General features: G+C 43.7%; 2 protein-coding genes across 10 annotated transcripts in view; one reads left to right on the top strand and one right to left on the bottom strand.

Annotated features, from left to right (window-relative positions):
- LOC147108288 (beta-1,3-galactosyl-O-glycosyl-glycoprotein beta-1,6-N-acetylglucosaminyltransferase-like) overlaps positions 1 to 25,454 on the top strand; it is an 82,340-nt gene that overhangs the window by 13,066 nt on the left and 43,820 nt on the right. The window lies entirely within an intron of this gene.
- Positions 14,842 to 19,508, bottom strand: LOC147108289 (nicotinamide riboside kinase 2-like). 2 transcript variants are annotated; one of them, XM_086004869.1, is made up of 8 exons: positions 19,381 to 19,507; positions 18,088 to 18,178; positions 17,206 to 17,254; positions 16,918 to 17,095; positions 16,183 to 16,254; positions 15,937 to 16,043; positions 15,275 to 15,360; positions 14,842 to 15,184 (listed from the first exon to the last, which is right to left on the bottom strand). In XM_086004869.1, the coding sequence occupies exons 1-7, from the start codon at positions 19,404 to 19,406 to the stop codon at positions 15,275 to 15,277; spliced, it is 609 nt and encodes a 202-aa protein (XP_085860995.1). In that variant the 5' UTR covers positions 19,407 to 19,507; the 3' UTR covers positions 14,842 to 15,184. The 2 variants fall into 2 exon arrangements, with proteins under 2 accessions (XP_085860995.1, XP_085860996.1); XM_086004870.1 differs by lacking the exon at positions 15,275 to 15,360 and having other exon boundaries at positions 19,381 to 19,508.

The following is a 25,454-nucleotide window of genomic DNA, read 5'->3' as shown; positions in this document are numbered from 1 at the left end:
AGGGGGCATAATCTTATAATTAGAGCTAGGCCATTAAGCAATGAAATCAGGAAGCACTTTTTCACACAAAGGGTAGTAGAAATTTGGAACTCTCTTCGCCAAACGGCTGTGGATGCTGGGTCAACTGAAGCTTTCACGACTGAGATAGATCAATTTTTGTTAGATAAGGGTATCAAAGGATATGGATCAATGGTGGGTAAATAAAGTTCAGGTACAGATCAGCCATGATCTAATTGAATGGCGGAACAGGCTCTGGGGGTTGAATGGCCTACTTCTGTTCCTATGTTGTTTGTTGAGCCAAAAGCCTTGGGAAATAGTTCACATAGAGGATTATGGAGGCTCGGATTTGCAGCGATTGGTAAATTATGCCCTCAGGTCAGGGTGCACAGTAATTCTGGGGACCTGTTATTTCATCATCTCCCCACTACCCCCCTTACCTGTTCCCCTAAACTCCTCCCTCTTACTGTTTTTCTGTCTGCCATATCACCATTGACAGTCCAATTTTCTCCTCTTTTCTGCTCTTTGCAGCTAACTCTTGCTGCCCATCAGCAGCCCGCCAGTACTTCACCCAAGTGATTATACCTCTTGTGTGACCATAGACAGTGAGGCCAGTAACTCTGGCGGTAGACTCTTGGAATGCCCAGAGAAACAGTTTAAATGGACATTTACACTATTTCCCTCTGACTTCTGCCAGTCTCCCGCAGGACTTACGGCGACTGGTAGAACTCCTGCAGAATTTCAGAGCCTAAGTGTCAGCAAGCAGGCTCTTCAACATTTGTAGTGCAGGGCTGAATCCGACCCTGTCCTCACTCACTGTCTTCCCACATACACTCTCTAACTGCGTCGTGTTCAGGAGCACAAACCTTAACTGATTCTTTTTCCCCTCTGTCTGCTCTGTCATTCTCCGTGGAATGTGGACCTTGATTGGTTCGATACTTGATAAGGTAGAGAGTGGAACCAAGCTCACATGGAAATCATAAACATCGGTAGCCAGTAATTACCATTGTTGCACCATCAGTAAAGGGACACTTCACGTATGTTGCGTTTAGTCTGTTTGGTGTAAACTGAGATATTGCAAATATCAGCCTTCCTGATTATCCACAATAACTTTCCTTCTTTGATTATTTGCATAATGATTGTCTTCATTGTCACCATGGGATATTTTCCTACATTATAAATGCTATATAAATGCAAGTTATTGTTATTCATTCCCATGCCAAGGGCATTGCTGTACCAAAATCTGGAACTCTCAATTATCCACCAATTTCCATTACCCAGCAGGGGATTATGCTGATAATAAAGGTTCCACTGTAAAATTGTGTCAGCCTTGGCTCAGTGGTAGCACTCTCACTTCTGAGTCAGAAGGTTGTGAGTTCAAGTTCCACTACAGAGACTTGAGCGCAAAATCTAGGCTGACACTTCAGTGCAGTACTAAGGGAGTGTTACACTGTGGGATGTGCTGATCTTTCGAATGAGACGTTAAACCGAGGCCTTGTCTGCCTTCTTAGGTGGACGTCTTCCGATCCCACGGCACTATTTGAAAAAGAATAGGGGAGTTCTCCCCGGTGTCCTGGCCAATATTTATCCCTTAGTCAACATCACTAAAACGGATGATCTGGTCATTTATCTCATTGCTGTTTCTGGGACCTTGCTGTGTGCAAATTGGCTGCGCGGTTCATACATTACAACAGTCACTACACTTCAAAAAGTACTTCACTTGACATATCGTGAAAGACGCTATATAAATATATAAGTTCTTTATTTAAATGTTAACCGTAATAAAATGAGGGTGAGGGTGATTGTTCAGTAGTGGGGGTGTCACTCCTGAAATGAGTGTGAATTGGGAAGTTGGAGGGATTCAAAAGAAGATTTCACTGGAGGTTCTGCAGCATTGGTTCCCAATCCCACTGCTGTCATTTCAATATGGAAATATTTTCCTCCACATAAAATGGAATGGCAATCCTGGTCTGGCAGTGCATTGGGACCTCAAGCCTTTGGCAGAATAGCACCTTGGCAGGGCGTGGGGCAGAGGAGGGCATGGATCAGGACAGGGCAGTTGGTGGGACTGTGGCTTGAGTTCTGAGATTTTCTTTGCTGCCCATGAAAATAGAGTGAAAACTTCAGTAACTGATGTCATTACGTCATGAGATGCAGCAAAACATGGGAGTAAGTGGAGTTATGTTTTAAAAAACAGGCCTTGTTGTCCGGAAAGTGGACTCCAAAATTGGATGGGTCCTAAGTTTCGCGTGCATCTGGTAGAATCATTACGTTACTGTTTGAAATTAGACTCCTTGTATTCTGATTCCAGTTTGTAGGTAGAGTATCTGATTTTTGTGAATAATCTTCATGGATTTTTGTATCAAAGAATTGAAATGAGTTGTCTTTTTGCCAATACTTATTTCTGTCACCTGCACAGTCAGACTGTACAGTACCTTGGGCTCGAGTGGATGTGGTACTATTTTTGTTCACGTACTTAATATTTCTTGTGTCAAGAGTAAATACATCTCCACACGCACATAATCCAGCAATGTGCTGCTGTTGAGTCACGCTAAACTTACAGTAGTGCACGGGATGAGGATCCACATGCTGAGAATCACTTGTTCGCATCACCTTGTTGTAAATTCCTGACTGAGCATTAACCTATTGATGTGAAAAAGCCCATTGTGAGCACCCACTTCCCCGATGAATCATTTGGCAAACCCACTGCCCGGTACAGAACTATAGGCACAAAAATCATTAACGGTCATTTATAATGCCTCGGGTTCCATTTCCAATGTAGTCTGTGCTAAGCAGTAGATGGTGCATCCAAAATTAACCCGTTTAATGAAGCACCTTGAGCCCTTTTGACATGATAAGCTAATATATGTGTAAATATTCATTGTGGTTTTGAAGGGAATGTGCAAGGTTTATCCGGGCAAACTTTCCTATGGTAAAGAGTTTAAAAACCAGGAAACGGAGGTTAAAAGTGAGGAAGTTAGGAGTAAGAAAGGTAGTCAGGCAATGTTTTTTACCCAAAGGGTAATCAAATCGGGAAAAGACATTGAAATTGCCAGTATAAATAGGATCAAGAGACAATTAGATTTCTTTCTGGCTAGAGAAGGGATGATGAGAATGTGGGTAGGTTGGGTTGATCTATCAAAAAGGACAGGCCTCTGGGTCTTATTGGCTGTTCTTGTACCTGAAGGCTCTGTAGTAAAGATCAAGCTTGGAGTTGCACAGTTTTCTGGCCATCACACCCCCCACCCGCCCCCACCACCTATCCCCTGTAGCTAGGCGAAGAGTTGAAGTGAGTCCCTTCCTACACAATCTACATTGTTTGTCATTCTGAGTGATGCAGCTTGGCTGGTAAGTTCATTGTCACACGCTTTGACAGACTGCCATCAGCTGTGTCACCCCAGCTTCCGAATCATGGAATGCAGACATCACATGTGTAAGAGCATTCTAATGGGATGAGCAGAAAGCTCACAATTGTTTTGCTCTGAACTGTGGAAAGGACAGACACAGCAAAGAGTGAAATCAGTTACTTAAATTTTGTTGTTGTAAATCATCCCTCCAATAAAGTCACATGGTGTTAGCTTTGATTGCACAGTGTGACTTGAATTAGTTTCCCAATAGTAACCAGTCGATTCCCAATACAGTGCTCATGGGGGCTAAAGCATGGTTGTGCTATTTACTGCTAAAATGGAGCTGTGTTTAACTGGCCTGTCCCTTTAAGTCCACTGCTTATGTACTTCCTGTGAGGAGGTGATCTAAATAGGTACATCAATCAGAAGCCAAGTGTTGAGGGAAGTTTCTGTAGATTGGCGGCTGCTCGTAAATCTTTGGTTCTTGCTTTAGGGAGAGACCAAGTTAATACTGTCAGCAAGACCAGCAGGAAATTACTGTCTTTCTTTCTCTTTGTTTATACTTTAAAGTGTGACATGAAATGTGATAGACATATATATTTCTTTAAAAAGAAAAACTTGCATGGTACCAGTGATGAGGGAATTCAGTTATGTGGAGAGACTAATGAAGCTGGGATTGTTCTCCTTAGAGCAAAGAAGGTTAAGGGGAGATTTAACAGAGGTGTTCAAAATTATGAGGTGTTTTGATAGGGACCCAGAATAAATTTCACACTAGGAACAACTAAAATTGAACAAACCACTAACTACACATACTTGGGCTTAAAAATCAGCTCTATGGGAAATTTTCATCTGGCTATGAATGAACTGAAAGCGAAAGCTAGAAGGGCTTTCTATGCCATTAAAAAATCAATCCAAATAGAAATCCCAATTAGCATTTGGCTCAAAATGTTTAAATCAGTAATTGAACCAATTGCACTCTATGGCAGTGAGGTGTGGGGTCCGCTAACACAACAAGAATTTGCAAAATGGGACAAACACCCAATTGAGATCCTACATGCAGAATTCTGTAAAGGTATCCTCCGGACTCAAAGGAAAACCGTAAACAATGCATGCAGGGCAGAACTAGGCCAATATCCATTAATAATTACTATCCAAAAAAGAGCCACCAAATTTTGGAAACACCTAAAAATGAGCAACCCCCACTGCTATCATTACGAAGCCCTGAAATGCCAAGAGAGGACCATAAAGAAGATTACCCTCAGTCAACTAGTCCTGGGACTCAGTGAATTAACTACTAACACTACTAACAATAACCAGCCCCAGGACAGTGACATCATAGCACAGAGAATTCGACCCAACACAATTGTCACTAAGCAAAAGGAAAAATACCTGTCATATTGGGCAGAAACAACAAAAACCCAAAACAAACTCAATTGCTACTTGGCCCTAAACAGACAGTACAACATGGCTGAATACCTGACCATGGTAAAGGATAGCAAACTGAGAAAAACCTTGACAAGGTACAGACTTAGTGAACATAGCCTGGCCATCGAAAAAGGCAGACACAGACAGACCCGGCTGCCAAGAGAGGACAGGATATGCTCTCACTGCAGTCAGGGAGTGGTGGAGACAGAGAGACACTTCCTCACAGCTTGTGGAAAATATCAGGGCATCAGGGAGAATTTCTACCAAAAATTCACAAAAATATGCCCTGAATTCAGAAATTTGAATGACGACCAAAAACTCCCATACCTACTAGGGGAACAGAGAAATTGTGTAACCTTAGCAGCACACTATGTTAAAGCTTGCCATAAACAGAGGGACAACCAGTAAACCTAAGAAAAGAGTATATACAAATTATACGAATGTATATTTATACACTCAGGGATATATCTGTTTATACACTGTATGAATAGATCTGCGTTTATGTGTTCAACCATAAATGTTTTTCGATGCTTTGGCAATATAAGATGTACCTTATCATGCCAATAAAGCGATTTGAATTGAATTGAATTGAATAGATAGGTAGAGGACCTAGAGGACACAGATTTAAGATAATTGACAAAAAAGCTGGGTGGGGGCGGGGAATGAGAATTTTTTTTTTACTCAGCGAGTTGCGATGATCTGGAATGCATTGCCTGAAAGCGTGGCGGAAGCAGATTCAATAGTAACTTTCAAAAGGGATGTGGATATATACTTAAAAATAAACATTTTGCAGGGCTATGGGGAAAGAGCAGGGGAGTGGAGCTAATTGGATCGCTCTTTCAAAGAACCAGCACAGGCACGATGGGCCGAATGGCATCCTTCAGTGCTGTATGAGTCTATGATTTAAATAGTGCCTTTAACCACCTCAAGCCATCCCAAAGTGCTTTACAGCCAATTAAGTACTTTTCAAGTGTTGTCACTGTTGTAATGTAAGAAACACGGTAGCCAATTTCTGCACAGCAAGGTCCCATAAACAGCAATGTGATAATCACCAGATAATCTGATTTTAGGTGTTGGTTGAGGGATAAATATTGGCCCTTTCATGCCCAAATACTACAAAACAGTTTGCCCAATGGATTATTTTTTGAAGCATAGTGACTGTTGCTGTGTAGGAATATATAGGCGTAGAAATTCAGTTGTTAGCGCCAGCCGCTAGCGCCTTAGGAGGAGGAGAAGTGGGGCGCTAAGCGGCGCGATCTGCGCCTCTCGTGAACTTCACTCAAGATTTAGCGGCGGCGCAAAACCGTAGCGCCCGCTCAGCTGCGCGCGCAGATCCTGACTTCATTTCATGGTGCAACGCCCTTGGTGCGCCCCGAACCGGAATTTCAGTGGCGCCGCCCTTCTGTGCGCCTGGCACCCCCAGCAACTGGTAGAGGGGAACAATTCCCAGTCGCTGTGGGGCGCGCTATTTAAAGGGGACTCCTCCTGCATTGTAAGTGGCAGCCATTTTGTGCCAATCCTGTGTGAGATGGATATTTGGAGAGAGACAAAGGGATAGAGCTTTCTGCTTTGACTCAGCGCTCGCACAGGTACTTCTGGCTTCAGGCCAGAGCTTTGCGCTTGGATTTAACTTTCAGTGCCATAGCCTTGAGTCGCCACATATAATGGGGGCTGCAATGGGTGGAAACGTTGGGCTTCTCCATTGCATTCAAAGGGCTCAGAGACGCTGTGAGAGAGTGCCAGTCATGGCCAGACGGAGAAGGGCCAATAGGCGTCGGCACAGGAGGCCTTACCCACCCAGGGTATACCACCAGCAGTTCTCATATCTGAACATGTCTGAGGAGCAGTGTGTTCAGAGGCTGCAATTCAGAAGGGAGGTGGTCACTGAGATCTGCCACCTGCTTCGCAGAGATCTGCAGCCACAGCTGAGGAGCAGGACGTCTCTGTCGGTGGCAGTGAAGGTGACGGTGGCTCTCAACTTCTATGCCACCGGCTCCTACCAATCCGCTACTGGGGACATTGCCAACATCTCCCACTTCGCGGTACATTGCTGCATCCGCCAGGTGACCAATGCCCTTTTCAGAAGGAGACGTCAGTACATCTCCTTCCCCATGACCCTGGACAAGCAGCAAGAGCGTGCAATGGGATTTGGAAGAATAGCGGGCTTCCCCATGGTCCTGGGCGTAGAACTGATGAACCAGCAATGGGCAGGCCTTGCTTCAGGGCTGCAGTGTGCAGGGTGTTGCAGCCAAACAAATCGCCCCTCCCCCTTTAAGAGCTGACCGGCGCCAGCGTGTCTGCCTTCAATCAGCAACTTGCCGCACCTGCGCTGCGCCCGCCCTCGGTGTTAGCGCCTCGGCTCGCCGGCTTAGTGCCTTATGATAGTCATGTATCACCTGCTTTAGCGCAGCAACAACCTCTTGGGGCGATGCAACTCAATTTTGGAGAAGGTGGCGCTAAGTTGCGCCGGGCGCTAAATTTAGCGAACGCCCGGCTGTAGCGCCCCAAATGTGGCGATGCTGAATTTCTAGGCCATAGTGTTACCAGTGATGGGCATAGACTCAGGATAGCCTCTAGAGGAATGAAGGTGGAGTTATAAGAAATGTTGTCGGAATGTTTTATCACAGGTGACTATTGAACTAGAGGCTGCATCATTTCAAAGTGAATTGGATAATATTTGAAAAGAAACTACATTGCTCTCCAACTGGGATCAACTGACTCAGCACAGACCAGGAACTGAATATGAGAATTTCTGATCTGAACAGCTGTCCTATGCCACCTTTATCAACTGAGCCAGCGAAGCAGCTCCCCTGTGTGTGCAGTCTACATCCTAATCCCTCCCAATACAGCAGTCAGCGAGCTAACTGATTTAATTATTTTACCAGTCATGTTGTCACATTTCTTGTTCACAGACCTTGTAAAGTAAAATCTGCTATGTTTTGCATTGCAAAGCTAAGTCTAAATTCTCTTCAGGAGATGGCACAGAGCCTTTAAATTCCATTGGTGTAATACAAGCACCAAGATACGTCTGCCATAATGGGCTTCTCTGATAAAACAAGAGTCTTGAACTTCAGCCGTAACAGTTTCAACATGATGACAGCATTCATGATAAATCTGGGTTCAAGTTCTAATTCCAGTCTCAACTGATTTTTTCTTCCTCTCCCCTCCTCTCCTGAACACACTGACTGTGCTGGGGAACAGTTCCATGGTACCTCAACCAAGTAGCCATTCATATGAGCCTAGGCAGTGAGTGTCAGGTCAGGTATAGCAGGGGTTAGATAGAGAGTGAAGATCCCTTTACACTGTCCCAACAAGCACTCCCAGGTTAGGTAGTGTGGGTTAGATACAGCGTAAAATTCTTTTTACACTGTCCCATGGGCCTCAGCTCCAATGTCGGTCTGACGTTTTTCACCCCAGCCAGCCTGTGGCCTCTCTTAAGTGAGATACTTAGTGACATTGTGTGACTGCCACACCTGTAGATGGTTAACATTCTCTAGAATGAGAAGCATTGCTTCCCATTCACTTTTTTTTACCAGTTTTCTCCCCTCCTTTCCTGATGGTGCCGACTCCTTGCTGGGGTGGGTTTCCAAACACTAGGTGCCCTCTTCTGCCTTATTCAAGTGTCTGTTATTGATGTGTGAGGTTTGACAGTGAATGTCAGCAATCTATTTGATCACCAGGACCTACATAGCTGAGCTGACTCAAATAGAAATAAAAATTGGGAGATGTAAAGGAGGCTGCTTATTCACAATACCCATTTTACACTATTGAACATTCAAAATTGCCCCCATTGACTTTCTAGCAGAAGATGGAGATTAGGAGCAGGAACTGGGGCTGATTTTCCCTCTCCTTAATCCTGAGGCTTTCAGTTGTATTAACCCCACCACCAGCCTGGCTGAGATGATCAAACTCAGAGCACAGGGGGTATCTAGAATCTTGCTGGTCTGTATGTCTCAATACCACACCGCTGGGGAATTTACCCACAAAACCATTGGAGGATTAGATTCATTTTTATCTCCATCACCAGATTTGGCTCGATCATATAAAGTACTAGCGGGTCCTGCTCTCCATCAGTAAAACCGCCCACTATTCGAAGATCATCCAGAATGGCAAAAATAACAGCAGGCTTCTCCTCTCCACCACCAACCATCTTCTCAAACCACACCCCCCCCCCCCCCCCCAAACAATAAATGTGAGGAGCTCATGGACGTCTTCGTTAAAAAGTTCGACAACATCCGTTCAACTGCTTCTGCTTTCAATTCCCTCCCTTCCCCTAGCCTACCGTACCTTACCTTTCTGTTTTCACCCTGCCCTAACCCTGAATTTGCACATTTCTCTCCTATTTCCCCTCTTGCCCTTTCAAAGCTCATCTTGTCAATGAGACCGACCTCCTGCTTTCTCGACCTTATTCCTACTAAACTGCTGACAACCCAACTTTCCTTCCTGGCTCCCATGTTAGTGGATATTGTTAACAGTTCTCTCTCCTCCAGTATTATCCCACTTTCCTTCAAATCTGCCATCATCACCCCTCTCAAAAACCAACCCTTGACCTCTCCATCCTTGCAAAGTATCACCCCATTTCCAACCTCTCTAAAGTTCTTGAACATGTTGTCATCTCCCAAATCCACACCCATCTTTTAGAATCACTCCTTGTTTGAATCCCTCCAACCATGGCTAACAAAAGAAATTAAGGATAGTATTAGATCCAAAGAGGAGTCATATAAAGTTGCCAGAAAAAGTAGCAAGCCTGAGGATTGGGAGCAGTTTAGAATTCAGCAAAAAAGGACCAAGAGATTGATTAAGAGGGAAAAAATAAAGTACGAGTAAACTTGCAAGAAACATAAAAGCGGACTGTAAGCAGATTGGGGGTAATATACTGGCATGGATTGAAAATTGTTTAACAGACAGGAAACAGAGAGTAGGGATAAATGGGTCTTTTTCAGGGTGGCAGGCGGTGACTAGTGGGGTACCGCAGGGATCAGTGCTTGGGCCCCAGCTATTCACAATATATATCAATGATTTGGATGAGGAAACCAAATGTAATATTTCCAAGTTTGCTGACGACACGAAACTACGTGGAATTGTGAGTTGTGAGGAGGATGCAAAGAGGCTTCAAGGCATTTTAGACAAGTTGAGTGAGTGGGCAAATACATGGCAGATGCGGTATAACGTGGATAAATGTGAAATTATCCACTTCGGTAAGAAAAACAGAAAGGCAATTATTTAAATGGTGATAGATTGGGAAATGATGTACAAAGGGACCTGGGTGTCCTTGTCCACCAGTCACTGAAAGCAAACATGCAGGTGCAGCAAGCAGTTAGGAAGGCAAATGGTATGTTGGCATTCATTGCAAGAGGATTTGAGTACAGGAGCAAGGATGTCTTACTACAGTTATACAGGGCATTGGTGAGATCATACCTAGAGTACTGTGTGCAGTTTTGGTCTCCTTACCTAAGAATGGATATACGTGCCATAGAGGGAGTGCAGCGAAGGTTCACCAGGCTGATTCCTGGGATGGCAGGACTGTCGTATGAGGAGAGATTGGGTCGACTAGGCCTATATTCACTAGAGCTTAGAAAAATGAGAGGGGATCTCATTGAAACGTATAAAATTCTGACAGGGCTAGACAGACTGGATGCAGGGAGGATGTTTCCCCTGGCTGGGAGGTCTAGAACGAGGGGTCAGTCTCAGGATATGGGGTAGGACATTTAGGACTGAGATGAGGAGAAATGTCTTCACTCAGAGGGTGATGAACCTGTGGAATTCTCTACCACAGAAGGCTGTGGAGGCCAAGTCACTGAATATATTGAAGGAGATAGATTTCTAGACGCAAAAGGCATCAAGGGGTATGGGGAGAGTGGTAATATAGTATTGAGATAGAGGATCAGCCATGATCATATTGAATGGCGGAGCAGGCTTGAAGGGCCAAATGGCATACTCCTACTCCTATTTTTGTTTCTAATTGGGCTTCTGCCCCTGCCACAGTAATAAAACTGCCCTTACCAAGGTCACAAATGACAGCCTAATTGACTGCAACAAAAGGTAATCTATCCCTTCTGGACCTGTCTGCAGCCTTTGACACAGTTGACCACAAAATTCTGCTCCAACGGCTCTCCACCATCATCTAGCTGGATGGGACTGCACTTCCTATCTTTCCAGTGGTAACCATAGAATCACCTGCATTGGCTTCTATTCCTGCACTGTCACCTCTGGTGTCCCCCATGCTGCCCCAGTGATATCATCCAGCAACATAATGTGAGTTTACACATGTACGTTGATACCGAACTCTACCTCTCCTCCACCATCTCTATACTATCAGACTGCTTGTCCAACATCCAGCACTGGATGAGTAGAAATTTCCTTCAATTAAATATCAGGAAGACCAAAGCCCTTGTCTTCAGTTCACGCCACAAACTCCATTCCCTTTCCACTGATTCGATTTCTCTCCCCAGCAACTAAGGCTGACCAAGTCTATTTGCAACCTTGGTGTCATATTTGATCACAAATTGAGCTTCCTACCTCATATCCAATCTATCACTAAGATTATCCATTTCCACCTTCGCAATGCCAATCTCCGCCCTTACCTCAACTTATCTGCTGCTGAAACCCTCATCCATGCCTTTATCACCTCCAGACTTGATTATTCCAATGCACTCCTGGCCGACTTTCCTAGTTATACCCTTCATAAACTTGAGGTCATCCAAAACTCTACTGCCAGTGTGCTAACTTGCACCAAGTCCCACTCACCCATCTCCCCTGTGCTTGCTGATCTACATTGGCTCCCAGTTAAACAACGCCTCAATTTTAAAATTCTCACCCTTCTTTTCAAATCCCTCACCCTCTCTTCATCTCCTCCAGCCCTATAATCCCCCATGACCTCTATGCTCCACCTATTCTGGCCTTTTGAACATCCCCAATTTTAAATGCTCCACCATTGGTGGTTGTGCCTTCAGCTGCCTAGGTCCTAAGCTCTGGAATTCCATCCCTAAATCTCCCCACTTCTTTCCTCCTTTAAAACACTCCTTAAAACCTACCACTTCGACCAAGCTTTTGCTCATCTGCCCTAACATCTCCTTATATGGCTCGGTGTCAAATTTTGTTTTTGATAATACTCCTGTGATGCACCTTGGGATGCTTTATTACATTAAAGACGCTATATAAATATAAGTTGTTGTTGTTGTTGAAGTTCACATGGCTGCACCCTCAGTGTTTGTCATCTAACACCTCAAAAGACGAAGAAAGCCCTTCGGTCCATTTGATTTCATCCTTCCAGAATATCAGCCTGTCCATCCATTTACCTAATCCACCCGTTTCATAAATGAGTCCCGACTCCTAGCCTCAATCACCCTTCCTCCAAAGCTGTTTCAGCTATTTATCACCCTCTGTAAAGAGGCACAATGGCAGCTATCATAAAATTGCCCTTCACAACAGTGACCCTGTGCTCTCATGCTGTTGCCTTGACTTATCTGAAAGTATTAGCTAGGTTTAGTTTCTCTATCACATATTTCTACATAACTTGGATTGGAACTGTAACCATCAATTTATTGGGAAAAAGTCTGTAGCTGATGTCCAGCTACTGAGTGGAGTTTCAGAGGGTGCAAAACCCAGGCTAATTAATAGACCACATATAAAAATATTTATAACAGCCATATTCTTGGTGTTCATTATTATGCTTCCCACAGCAGGTCTGCATCGGTCAAACTATTTGTTGAACTCCTCACAGAGATGCAGGCAGTCAGCAATCCTGAGCATCTCTGGAATGTAGAGCTTTTAGCATATCAGGTTACTGCCTGTAGGGCCCTACTGGCATGTGAGCTACTAATCTTCCATTACTGTTGGAGCTGCCATTTTTTGCCCAGTGCATAGGGACAGCATTAAAAAAAAAACACGCATCATATGTATGTGTGGAGCAAACCCAGTCTGGTGGTTGTGAACCTGGTATGCTTTGCTTGTTCACCAGCTTTTTTTTTTTAATATTCCAAAAACCTGAATCCTGATCAGAACCCGCTCACTTCCACTTTTATTGGGGGGCAGGTAGCCAACCTGCTCCCAGGAGGCAGGTCATCCATTTAAATATTATAATGAGGCTGGCGTGCCTCAGATTTCACCTGCATTTTAAGTTCAATTGTGGCTGGTCGGGATTTGCAGTCCTCGGAAAACCAGACAATGGAAGGCGAGGGCTGCTGGATCCAGGTGGCAAGTGCCTTAACACTCGCCTCCCGAATCCAGCGTCCCTGCCTAACCCACCGTGAGGCCTTCGATTGCCTTCCCAGCCTCCCTTCCACCCCAATCATTCTCCAGGCTCCCCAATGTTCTTTCCATCCCCCCTTGCCAATCTCTCCCTCCCATCCTAATCACTTGATGCCAGCCCCATTCCCCCCCGCCCCCTGATGCCAACAGCCCTGTTTTCTCTCTCTTCCCTCCCCCCGGATGCTCAAATCCAGCCACCAACACCCCCCCCCCCCCCCCCCCAACCCATTTGATTCCCTCCCTCTCCTCTGTGGCCCAGTGCTGCAGCCCTACCCACCCACAGCCAGCCAGCTTCTCCATTGGGCTGGCTGCGGGTGGGAAACAAAGGTTTCAAATGCAAATCAGGCCCTGCCTTTAAATTCGGCAGGACCGGTGCGAAACCCAGTCTCCCAGGTTTTTTGACTGCTTCTGCGTTCTCCCCCATCCCCAACCTAACTAAAAATTTCAGCCTGACTGTCTGGTTTGTCAGTGTTCTCTTTTCCCCAAACTGAACTATGCAGTAAAAAATGGGATCTGCAAACTAGGCTTAAACTGCCTAAGTATCACTTCAAGGTTGTAATCTTTTCCTTTGCAATTGAAGGCTGTAAGTGCAAAAGGACATGAAAATAAACCAGACTATATCAATTCCCCTCTGCCAAAAGTGCTATCTGTGGCTGCTGTATAGTTCTACAAGCATTGGCAACTAATCCCAGTCCAAGTGGTCATTCTACAAATTTCAGAGCTATTTAACAACTCATGGATGTTACAGCGGAGCCTCATGCTGTTCTGCATTTCTAAATTTGACTTTGGATTAAGTGACCGCTTGAAGTTACATAATGCAACCTTGAACAGACTGCTTGAGTGAATGACTTTATTCTCACCCTGCCCTTTTCTCTCCTCCTTTGTTATTCTAGATTCCATTTAGTTTTATCTCCTGTTCTTCCCTCACAAACACCATTTTAACTGTCAGTGAGAGTCTTGAGTCAATCTTCCATTTGCTGGCAGTAGAAGTTACATAAAATTTAAGATAAGGCAGTAACTTTCTAGGCCTTGCACCATATTGCTCCAACATTGCTGCTGTCCTTCTGGATACAACATAGCAATAACAATGTAGTAACATCCAACTTTGAACAATTAAACAGTTTTCCCATGGCACTGCTTGGGAGTCACCCAATCAGAAACTAATGTCAGAAACGCCAGATAGTTGGACAAACAGGATTTCCACCAAAGTTACAGCAATCAATCGGGAAGAATCTGAGGAAATACCCAGAGTTTGTTTCATGAGCATACAAGCAGTGGACCATGTATTGCACAATTAGTCTGCTGCAAATGTGCAAGTGGAACTAAAGTGCAAGTGCTTTTTCCCTTCAAGGCAAGGCAGCACAATTTTTCTGCATTCATGAAAGCAATTGAATCCACTTTGGTCATGGCAGATCGTCACATCTTGCCTCAGTCGGGTTGTGGGTTCAACCTCATCTAGGCGGACACTCCAGTAGAGTATGGAGTGCTGCCCCCACCCCTCTACTATAATGGTCATGGTGAATGCTGAAGGTATCGAATTCTCTCTCCACACCCCCCCCAAACCCAACACTCATTGTCTAGGCTCACATTTGCACCACTGTGGCACTTCTATCTCCGCATAAATCACTACCTTAAAGACAAAGCTTGGAGCTATCCAAGGAGACAATCCATCAAAACCGAAGCGAATATTGCAGACAAATAAATGATAACGTATAACTTGAGTGCAAGTGGACAAATAGGAAAGTCAGTATAGAAGCAGATGGTAGACTGAAGGCAAAAAGTTACGGTTACAGTAACATGACAAATACAAAACACAGTGGAATACTCCAATTGGTAGACAGCACTTTAGGCATCAGTTTACATTATTCATCAAAACTGTACAGGATTATCAAGTAAAAAGTTACAATAGTTACACAACTGACCAAATTATTAAAAAATGTATTATAGTTGAAAGTTCTCAAAGCATCAAAAAAAGTGCCATTACTGACAGATTAAAATAACTTATACCATATCCAAACTATATACAGAAAATTATTACTGCCAAACATGAACCTAATATAATGCTAACAGGGCAATTCCAGGGGGGGGCAAATGTTTCTAGCAGAGACATTCAACTACTGTATTTACAACTTCAACTTGTTCTTCGCACAAGTACACCACAAACCCTGAAAGAGAAAAGAGACCAAAACCAATTAAAATGGGTGAAATAATCAAAAGCAGGAATATCTGTGAATAATGAGCTGTTCTGTAGTTACCTATGAACAATTTAGGATCTGGTTTTGAATCTCTTCATACACTTGTTGATAGATTTCTGCCTTTGACTTCAAACCATTCAGATACACTAGAAATCAAATATTTTAAGTATAATTATGAATCTTGCTGGGTAGAAAAAACAAGTGTGAGGCATCTGACAAGTCAGGACTTGCGTGTACCAAGTCCCAGCCAGTGGCTGTGGGGCTCCATTTGGAGCAGAACCCAAAAGGACACCAACATAGAGGGGGCCATGACCAGCGTACCCCAGGTTGGGAACTCCTCCATCCTAGTCCTGACAGAAGAGGTCCAGGCTGGTAGGTCAAGTGAGAGCAGGTTTGCTAACCAGCGAATCAGTAGATGGTAGGCCCATCTGGATCCCAAAAGATTGGGCATAATTTTCAGCTACTTTCTATAAGCCCGCCCCCCCCCCCCCCATTAAAAAGCAAGCAGATATGTAAAAACTGAACAGTAGTTGTCTGAACTTAAGAGTTGCCCATGATTTCTCAGTTCTGGACATCTAACTTTGAAGTGTCATGTCCTCATGTCCAGCTGGCAAAACACTTTTGCCACAATTTAGCAAACGAGTCATTGCTTCCAGGGTGGAGCAGGTCAGTTTAAGTGTTGACTTAATCCCTTTTAGTACAGTATGGATAAAGTTACCTACCAACATCAACATTGTCAGCCTCCATCTCTTTCCTGTGCTTTAGGTACATTGGCCACACGTGCCCATCAAACAAACCAGGTGGATCAGGAACTGTATAATTCCTTGTACTAGAGGAAGATAGTAACTTCAGTTAGTGTGGTTGAACTTGTGTCACAAAGCAGAAACTACATTTTTTGATTGCTTACTCAGTTGACTGGATTGCTGGCTGAAGGTTTAAATATCAACCATAATAAAGTAGCCATTTACCTCCTCCTCCTCTTGCATTCTTCATGTGGAAGGGACAAGAAGTAGCATCGATCAAAAATCTTAACCAATGGCCTGGGGAGAAATAAAACATCAAATGGTTAAATGAAGATCAGCTTCAACTCTTATGACTGTCCGATAAACATTTTAAATAGTTACAAATGATTGGTCATCAGAACCACGAGTTGACTTATGATGAGCCAAAACGGGCACTGTAAATATGACTTGGATAAAACAAATGTTTCATCAATTGCCAATTGCTGGTACTAGAGAAGGGAGTTTAAAAATTTGTGGCCAAGATCGTACAGACAGATTCCACAGTGGGACTTGAAAGTACAAGCTCCAATAGAATCATTTTTCTGTCTATTTTTCATAAGCCAAGTGTTGTGATTGGGTTTATTTTGGTATCAATGGCAATATAATGCAAGAAATAAATGTTTAAAAATCACAAACCAATATACTGCAATGCTCTTAATCACCTCAAATTGTTGCCACCAGCGACAGACCAGTAACCACTAATACTTCACCCTAAGATGTTTATATAATCCACATGCTCTCCAGCAAGTTTGCTCTCCAGAATCCTACTGGTGGGCACTTCAGTTCGAGCGGACACAGTATAAAAAGGTTCACAGCCTCCTTTATGTTTTACTGAAATCCATGCAGTAGCATGAACATTTCACACAGCACTTTATAAACCTGCTTTCGCAAACTGAAATAGCAAGTTCCATAAAACTGCACCTGTAGTTATACAACAGGAACCCTTCCACTATCAATATATGCACTCCTTTCTCTGGATCGCTCTGCTCATCGGAGGCTGGAGTGACGTTCACTCCGTGCGATCGGGCAAACTTTACTGGGTTGTCAATCCAGGCGTTGACAGTACTCATCATCGCCTCCATGTCGAGGGCTGTGATCACTGAAGGTCAAAAAAGAACCCAGCAGATTACCGAAAGGACTAACACAAGGTTAAATAAATGTAGTTCAGTGTTAGAAAAAGTCACTGCCTACAACCAATACCATTCTTACCATCCCATTGTTTAAATCCATCTTCCCCAACTTCTATTTGATCTGGTGTCTGAAATAGTGATCATAAAAACATGGCTGCAAACATACATTTACACAGTACAAAAATAGGGAATCAGACATCATTCTTATGCCTACTCTCCCAAAAGCCAATTCTTGCTGGGGGTCTGGTTCCACTGGCAACAGTAGCCCTCCAGTACCTCACCAGTGGCCATTCCTCACGTGAGGCTTGACATTGTGTCAGCAGGCTGTGTCTTACCATTATGACCAATCACAACCTGCCCACACTCTGTTATCTGACTTTTGCTGAGAAGTGTGCAATCAGGAGTAGGAACTATGGTTGATTCTTACCACCCTCTCCACCCATTCAGGGGCACCAAAGCTAATTAGAGTACCCCCAACATCACCCCCTGGCTAAGCTCAGCCAGTACAGACCAGGGATTAATTCATGACTTCCTTGGTCTATTGGTTTAATACCACAGGGCAATGTATTTTCCCCAATCAGCCATCAGGTCCCAATCCTGAGATGTACTTTAAGAAGTGAAGTGTCACAGGGTGCCTAATGATGATGGTATATAATCAGAAAGGAGATGAATTAGTAGAACATTATCTAGTTATATCAGAACTGAATTGCAGGCACAAATTCCCCCCAGTACTGCACATATGATTCATGTATTACAAATATCTTTGTAGCATGCCAAATAGCAACATATCGGGTCACTAAGGCGTTTAACCCGACTGTAACCGTCACCAGACATTTCACTCCTTCAGTACATTAGTTAGGATTTTAGGCAATAAGTTTCATCAATTCCTACTTAAAATAATAAAGGCAATTCATATGTTTCTATTTTTTTCAAACTGAGAGCTAAAAAAAGTTGTGCTTACCTTGAAAAAGTCATCCTGCTGTACTACACAGCAGTTTGGTAATGTTTGGCTAATTCTATTAGTCAGAGTGGTTTTTCCACCGTTGGTCACACTGAAAGGTCAGCACAGAAAGAGAATTAATAACTGGGAGATTTCCCCAAATTAAATGCACGATATTAAAAAGTTAGGAAAATACGGGTTTAACTGAAATACTCTGAACTTGGGCAGGCAGAGTTTTAATAAAAAGAGGGCTTGAATGAGCGGTTGATAAAAACTTCCGCAATCGATCAAGAGCTGAATTTCAAAAAGGGCGCCAGATTCAAACCCAAACTGACCTCCCAGCGTGTTGGATATTAAAATACTCAATATTGAGAAGGAAAAAAATCTCCTGTAAACAAAATATATATAAAGAGAACACAAATAGGGACGATTTTTCGCGGGAATTTAATAAACTGGCCAACTCATTCCAAATTAGCTTGTTTAAAATGATCTACGCTCACTGAATAATTTATTGGCATTCATATATTTTTTTTATAAACTCAATATTTTGACACTTAGATGTAAGTTGCCAATAAATTTATAGAAATTTAGGTTTATACAAAATATAAACGAGGATGGGATACATAAAAACCCATTATCCAGTTGTACAAAAACATTAACAAACAGACTCATGTAACTGGCGGGTTTATAGCAGTTGTCACAAAGTTCGGTTTTTGAGTTTAGCGCCACTCGGAGCAGAGTTTGAGCGGGAGAATCAAAACTCAAACCAAGACAAACGCGGGATACAAACAGAAGCTATTTCCCCCTTCCAGCACCCGACTTGGGGGGTGGAAGAGAAGGAAAATTTCGAAAGAAAAAAAATCTCATCCAATTCATCGCTATTCTTTAGAAAGAAGCGGGAAAACACCAGTTTAACTGGACTGAGCAAATGTCAGCCAAGAAAAATGAGTTGCGATTACATTTAAATCTACATTTTAAACTGCTACAATATTAATCTTAAAATGAATTATTAAATTGGAACACATTAACATTTTAAAAATTAGGCTGGAAAGTCAACCATTAAACTGGCAATGAGCGGCATACATCAGCTACAAAATGCTCAAAGTAGGATTTTAAATATTTTTACATAAAATACCGTTAAATCCTTTAAAAAAAAAATCAGATATCATCTTTAATTCAGGATTCGTAAGTTTTGCTCTAGGCTTTACACTTTAGCCGCAAGCCTTTTCAGTGACAAAAAAGTTAAACAAGTTTCTCTGCCAATACTACAAGTAGTATGTTATTTTTTACAAGCATTTTACCTGTACTACTTACCCTCCGATACCTATGATGTATTTCATTGTGTTACACAGTCCGCTCCGAGCTGATTGTCGGTTTCTGCACCAGGTTACTTTCTTGCTCTCGCTGTTACTATTTCATTCATAAATCAGGCGCCACTTGCAGCCCTTATTTATACCTTCCCTACACGCGTCATCAGTCAACTACCAATCCAGCCCTTGGCCTGCGAGTAGGCGCACTTGCGTTGCAGCTGTCTAGCATCACTCATTCCTTCCTCAAACCAATTATAGTCTGGAATCTTTCCTTTCCTAAATCAGTAAGACGGTAGATTCCAGGGACCCCGCCCCCTAACTTTGAAAATGAAAGAGAAAATTATATAATCTTTAAATTGCATCAGCAAGCAGACCCTGTGGGGCAAAACACAAATATTTGAAACCTTCCATTCAAACCTTTTATTAACTGTTTCTCTGGTACTAAATCTTCTATTATATCCTACACATTTTCAAAAGTTATTACCCTACCGGATTGTTAAATGTATTTTCAGACCGGCAGTAGTTTCACGTGGTACGAGAGAGTGCCTGATGCAATGCAGGAAACAGCTGGGAAAGAGAGGTTCAGTTCTGGTTGTAATACAGTACAACAGGTCAGAACTCCGTCCCTAAGGATCTTTTTACTCTTAACACTTGAAGGAGAGTTGCTTAGAAGCGGTAATTCTGCATAATTTGAGTTTATGTCAGACTTGCCTCAGCGGTAGCACTCACGTGTCTAAGTCAGAAGGTTATGGATCCAATCCCCACGGCCCAGCGACTTGAGCACATAATCTAGGCTGGCGCTCCAGTGCAGTACTGAGGGAGTACTGCACTGTCAGAGGTGTCATCTTTCTGATGAGATGTTAAACCAAGGCCTCGTCTGTCCTTTCAGGTGGACGGAACAAGATCCTTTGGCATCCTTCGATGAAGAGCAGGGGAATTCTTCTTGGCCAATATTTATCCTTCAACAGCACCCCTGAAATAGATTTATCTCTGCTGTTTCTGGGACCTTTGGTGTTTGCAAATTCACTGCTGCGTTTTGTTACATTACAACAGTGAATTTGTTTCAAAAAAACATCATTGGTTGTAAAGCACTTTGGAATGTCCTGAGGTCTTGAAAGGCGCTATATAAATGCAAGTTCTTTTTTTACTTTCACTTCAACTTGGATTTCTTTAGTGCCTTTAACGTGGAAATTTGAGGAAAAAGGAGGCAGTCAAAGAAAAGCTTAGTCAGAGGTGGGTTTTAAGGAGGGTCTTAAAAGGAGGGAGACGTGGAATGGTTTAGGGAGAGAATTCTAGCTGGCTGAAGGCACAGAAGAATGGAGAGTTTGGAAGGAGTACAAATTTTAAAGAAGTTGGTTGGGTTGGGTGGTAGGTGGAAGATCAGGAGCCAATGTCAATCAGTGGCATAAGATACGGGCAGTTGAGTTTACGGAGCTGAAGTTTATGGAGAGGGGGAAGCTGGCCACAAAAACATTGGAATAATTGAGTTAGGGGTGGCAAAGGCGTGGATGAAGATTTCAGTGGCAGATGATAAGAGGTGGAAGTTGGCAGTCTTTGTGATGGAGAGGATGAGTTTCGATGCCCAGCTCGGATTCAGCCGAAGACAGTAGCTGACAACGGGCAGCGTTTTTGAGGGCCCAGGAGGAGCGCTCCTATTCCTACCTAAAAAAAAAATTACAAGTTTTGTGAGTGGCCTCCACCAATCCTTTTAAGGACCAGCGGTTAAGCCGCTCATTGTCTGGTACAAATAGGCAGAGCATTGGGATTGCCTCCTTCTCTTCCGCGGCCATGTTCGCGGCCGGGTGGCCCTGGAGATGGAGCACGCGGTGTCCGCCGGCGAGCTCGAGCTCTTTCGTGACCGGTGGGCGCCGCGGGGACTGGAGTGCGTAGTCGGTTTAAATAACCAAATTTTAATTTGATTGGTTAAGTTTTGTTTAGGGGTTTATTGGTCTTTTTGTTACAGTTTATTTGTTTAATGTCTGTTTTTGGTTTGTATAAAAAGAGGGCAGAGCATTGTCTGGTACAAATTGCAACCGGGGTCCCACAATCGGCACAGGACACTAATTTACATATTTAAACAGCCCTATGTGTGTCTCAGACGGGCAGGCTGCTCGCCCATTTACAGGCCCGCCAAAAATGTCATCAGGTGGTCCGTGGGTGTTAATAGGGCAGCCAAGGTTCCCCCGATTTTCAATTGCTGGCCGCTTGTTCTTTGGGTGAGAAACGGACAACCGGCATTGGAAAATCAGGAGGAGGGGGTCTTGGCAAACCTATTAACACCCAAGGACCCTCCTCCCGATTTTCCGACAATCTTGGATTAAATTCGACCTGGTACTGATTGCAGCAGGTGAGAAAAACTATTTTTGGGAGGGTACGTGCTTGTACAGTCCACGTTTTCACGTATAAAATCCTCGTGAGTGCCATTTTATTCAGTAGCATCAAGTGCTGTTTTGAGCAGCCAAATAAACGGTGAACAAACTGCTGGCATGGAATTGAAACCACATGTGAGTTATGCAGGGCCCTCTCACGAGTGATGTAAAGTGATTATTGTCGACTGTTTCATTATAATGTCTGGAATTACTCTGGTGCCCTGCACAGTTAGACTAACTAGTCTATAGACAAGAAATTCCACGACCAGCCAGCAAGTTCCAGATGGCTTGGTAGCTAACAGCACAGCCCCACATGGTGCTAAGCCGTGCAGAACAGGAGGCTTCCCAGTTCAATCCCCGTCAGTGTGGAGTTAGCGATCTCAGATGAGGATCAGTTAGTCTCAGCACCCCTTACGGAGGGGTGAAATCAGCTAATCTTAGAATCCCTGGGCAAGGAAGGAAAAAAAAAACAAGCTTCTCGCAATGGTTCACGGTTTCTGATCACTATCCTGTGACTGCTTCTGGTCACTAAGGACACAGCAGTTATCATGGGTGACTTTAATCTACATATAGATTGGGCTAACCAAATTAGTAACAATACTGTGGAGGAGGAATTCCTGGAGTGTATAAGGGATGGTTTCCTGGACCAATATCTTGAGGAACCAACTAGAGATCAGGCCATCTTAGACTGGGTATTCTGCAATGAGAAAGGATTAATTAGCAATCTTGTTGTGCGAGGCCCCTTGGGACAGAGCTATCATAATATGATAGAAATCTTCATTTAAGATGGAGAGTGAAGTATTTGACTCAGAGACGAGGGTCCTGAATTTAAATAAAGGAAACTACGATGGTATGAGGCGCGAGTTGGCTAGGATGGATTGGGGAACGTTACTTAAAGGGTTGACGGTGGATAGGCAATGGCAAACATTTAAAGATCGCATGGATGAACTACAGAATTTGTTCATCCCTGTTTGGCATAAAAATAAAATGAAGAAGGTGACTCAACCGTGGCTAACAAGGGAAATTAGGAATAGCATAAGATCCAAGGAGAGGACATATAAATTGGCCAGAAAAAGCAGCAAACCTGAGGATTGGGAGCAGTTTAGGATTCAGCAAAGGAGGACAAACTGATTAATTAAGAGGAGGAAAATAGAGTATGAGAGTAAGCTGTCAGGGAACAGAAAAACTGATTGTAAAAGCTTCTATATGTGAAGAGAAAAAGATTGGTGAAGTCAAGCGTAGGTTCCATGCAGTCAGAATCAGGGGAATTTATAATGGGGAACAAAGAAATGGCAGACCAATTAAATACATACTTTGGTTCTGTCTTCACAAAGGAGGACACAAATAACCTCCCAGAGATGTCGGGAAATATAGGGTCTACTGAGAGGGAGGAACTGAATTAAATCAGTATTTGTAGGGAAATGGTGTTAGGGAAATTGACGGGATTGAAGGCCGATAAATCCCCAGGGTACTTAAGGAAGTGGCCCTAGAAATAGTAGATGCATTGCTGGTCATCTTCCAAAATTCTATAGACTCGAACAGTTCCCATGGATTGGAGGGTAGCTAATGTAACCCCACTATTCAAAAAAGGTGGTAGAGAGAAAATGGGGATTTATAGACTGGTAAGCCTGACATCGGTAGTGGGGAAAATGCTAGAGTCCATTATAAAAGATGTAATAGCAGGGCACTTGGAAAACAGTGACAGGATCGGACAAAGTCAACATGGATTTACAAAAAGTAAATCATGCTTGACTAATCTACTGGAATTTTTTGAGGATGTAACTGGTAGAATAGATAAGGGAGAACCAGTGGATGTGGTATATTTGAAACATAGAAACATAGAAGATAGGAGCAGGAGTAAGCCATTCAGCCCCTCGAGCCTGCTACGCCATTCAATGAGATCATGGCTGATCATCCAAATTCAGTACCCCGTTCCTGCCTTCTCTCCATATCCCTTGTTCCCTTTAACCTTAAGAAATATATCTAACTCCTTCTTGAATATATTTAATGAATTGGCCTCTACTGCCTTCTTTGGTAGAGAATTCCACAGGTTCACCACTCTCTGGGTGAAGAAATTCCTCCTCATCTCTGTCCTAAATGGCTTACCCCTTATCCTTAGACGCTGACCCCTGGTTCTGGACTCCCCGACCATCGGGAACATCCTTCCTGCATCTAGTCTGTCTAGTCCTGTTAGAATTTTATAAGTTTCAATGAGATCCCCTCTCATTCTTCTAAACTCCAGTGAGTACAAGCCCAATCGACCCAATCTCTCCTCATACGTCATTTCTGCCATCCCAGGTATCAGCCTGGTGAATCTTCGCTGCACTCCTTCCATGGCAAGAACATCCTTCCTCGGATAAGGCGACCAGAATTGCACACAATACTCAAGATGTGGTCTCACCAAGGCCCTGTACAACTGCAGCAAGACATCCTTGTTCCTGTACTCAAACCCTCTCGCTACGAAGGCCAACATACCATTTGCCTTCTTAACCGCCTGCTGCACCTGCATGCTTACCTTCAGCAACTGGTGCACAAGGACGCCCAGGTCTCGTTGCACTTCCTCTTCTCCCAATCTATTGCCATTCAGATAATAATCTGCCGCCTTGTTTTTGACACCAAAGTGGATAACCTCGCATTTATCCATGTTATATTGCATCTGCCATGCTTCTGCCCAATCACCCAACCTGTCCAAATCTGGACTTTCAGAAGGCTTTCGATAAGGTCCCACATAAGAGATTAGCGTGTAAAGTTAAGGCACATGGGATTGGGGGCATGGTACTTGTCATAAATCGCAACTTCTACAAGAAGTAACTCAGGAAGTACTTCTGAACGGCCAGCTGAGGGCGCCGTCCGAGGAGTATAAATACTCGGGCGTGGGCCCACCTTGACCAGAGACAATCTGGAAACAAGAGGCTAGTGACTACTAACTAGACCTCCATGTTTTGTTACAAGTCGATTAAAGCCTTGCTTTATGTACAACCAAGTGCGTAGTGAGTCTTTATTACATCAGTACTGACTTGGATAGAGAACTGGTTGGCAGACAGGAAGCAAAGAGTTGGAATAAACGGGTCTTTTTCCGAGTGGCAGGCAGTGACTAGTGGGGTACCGCAGGGATCGGTGCCAGGACCCCAGCTATTCACAATATATATAAATGATCTAGACGAGGGAACTAGATGTAATATCTCCAAGTTTGCAGACGACACAAAGCTGGGTGGGCGTGTGTGCTGTGAGGAGGATGCAGAGAAACTCCAGTACGATTTGGACAGGTTGGGTGATTGGGCAGATGCATGGTAAATGCAGTATAATGTGGATAAATGCGAGGTTATCCACTACGGTGGCAAAAACAGGAAGACATTATTATCTGAACGGCAATAGATTGGGAAAAGGGGAAGTGCAACGAGACCTGGGTGTCCTTGTGCAGCAGTCGCTGAAGGTAAGCATGCAGGTGCAGCAGGCGGTTAAGAAGGCAAATGGTATGTTGGCCTTCTTAGCGAGAGGATTTGAGTACAGGAGCAAGGAAGTCTTGCTGCAGTTGTACAGGGCCTTGGTGAGACCACACCTTGAATATTGTGTGCAGTTTTGGTTGCCTTATCTGAGGAAGGATGTTCTTGCATGGAGAGAGTGCAGCGAAGATTCACCAGACTGATACCTGGGATGGCAGGAATGACGTATGAAGAGAGATTGGGTCGATTGGGCTTATATTCGCTAG

The sequence above is a fragment of the Somniosus microcephalus genome, chromosome 13 (genome assembly GCF_052327205.1).
Source record: "Somniosus microcephalus isolate GS21.2 chromosome 13, FLI_Smic_1.0, whole genome shotgun sequence".
NCBI classification, from domain to species: Eukaryota; Metazoa; Chordata; class Chondrichthyes; order Squaliformes; family Somniosidae; genus Somniosus; species Somniosus microcephalus.
This window is presented reverse-complemented; position numbering and strand designations above follow the sequence as displayed.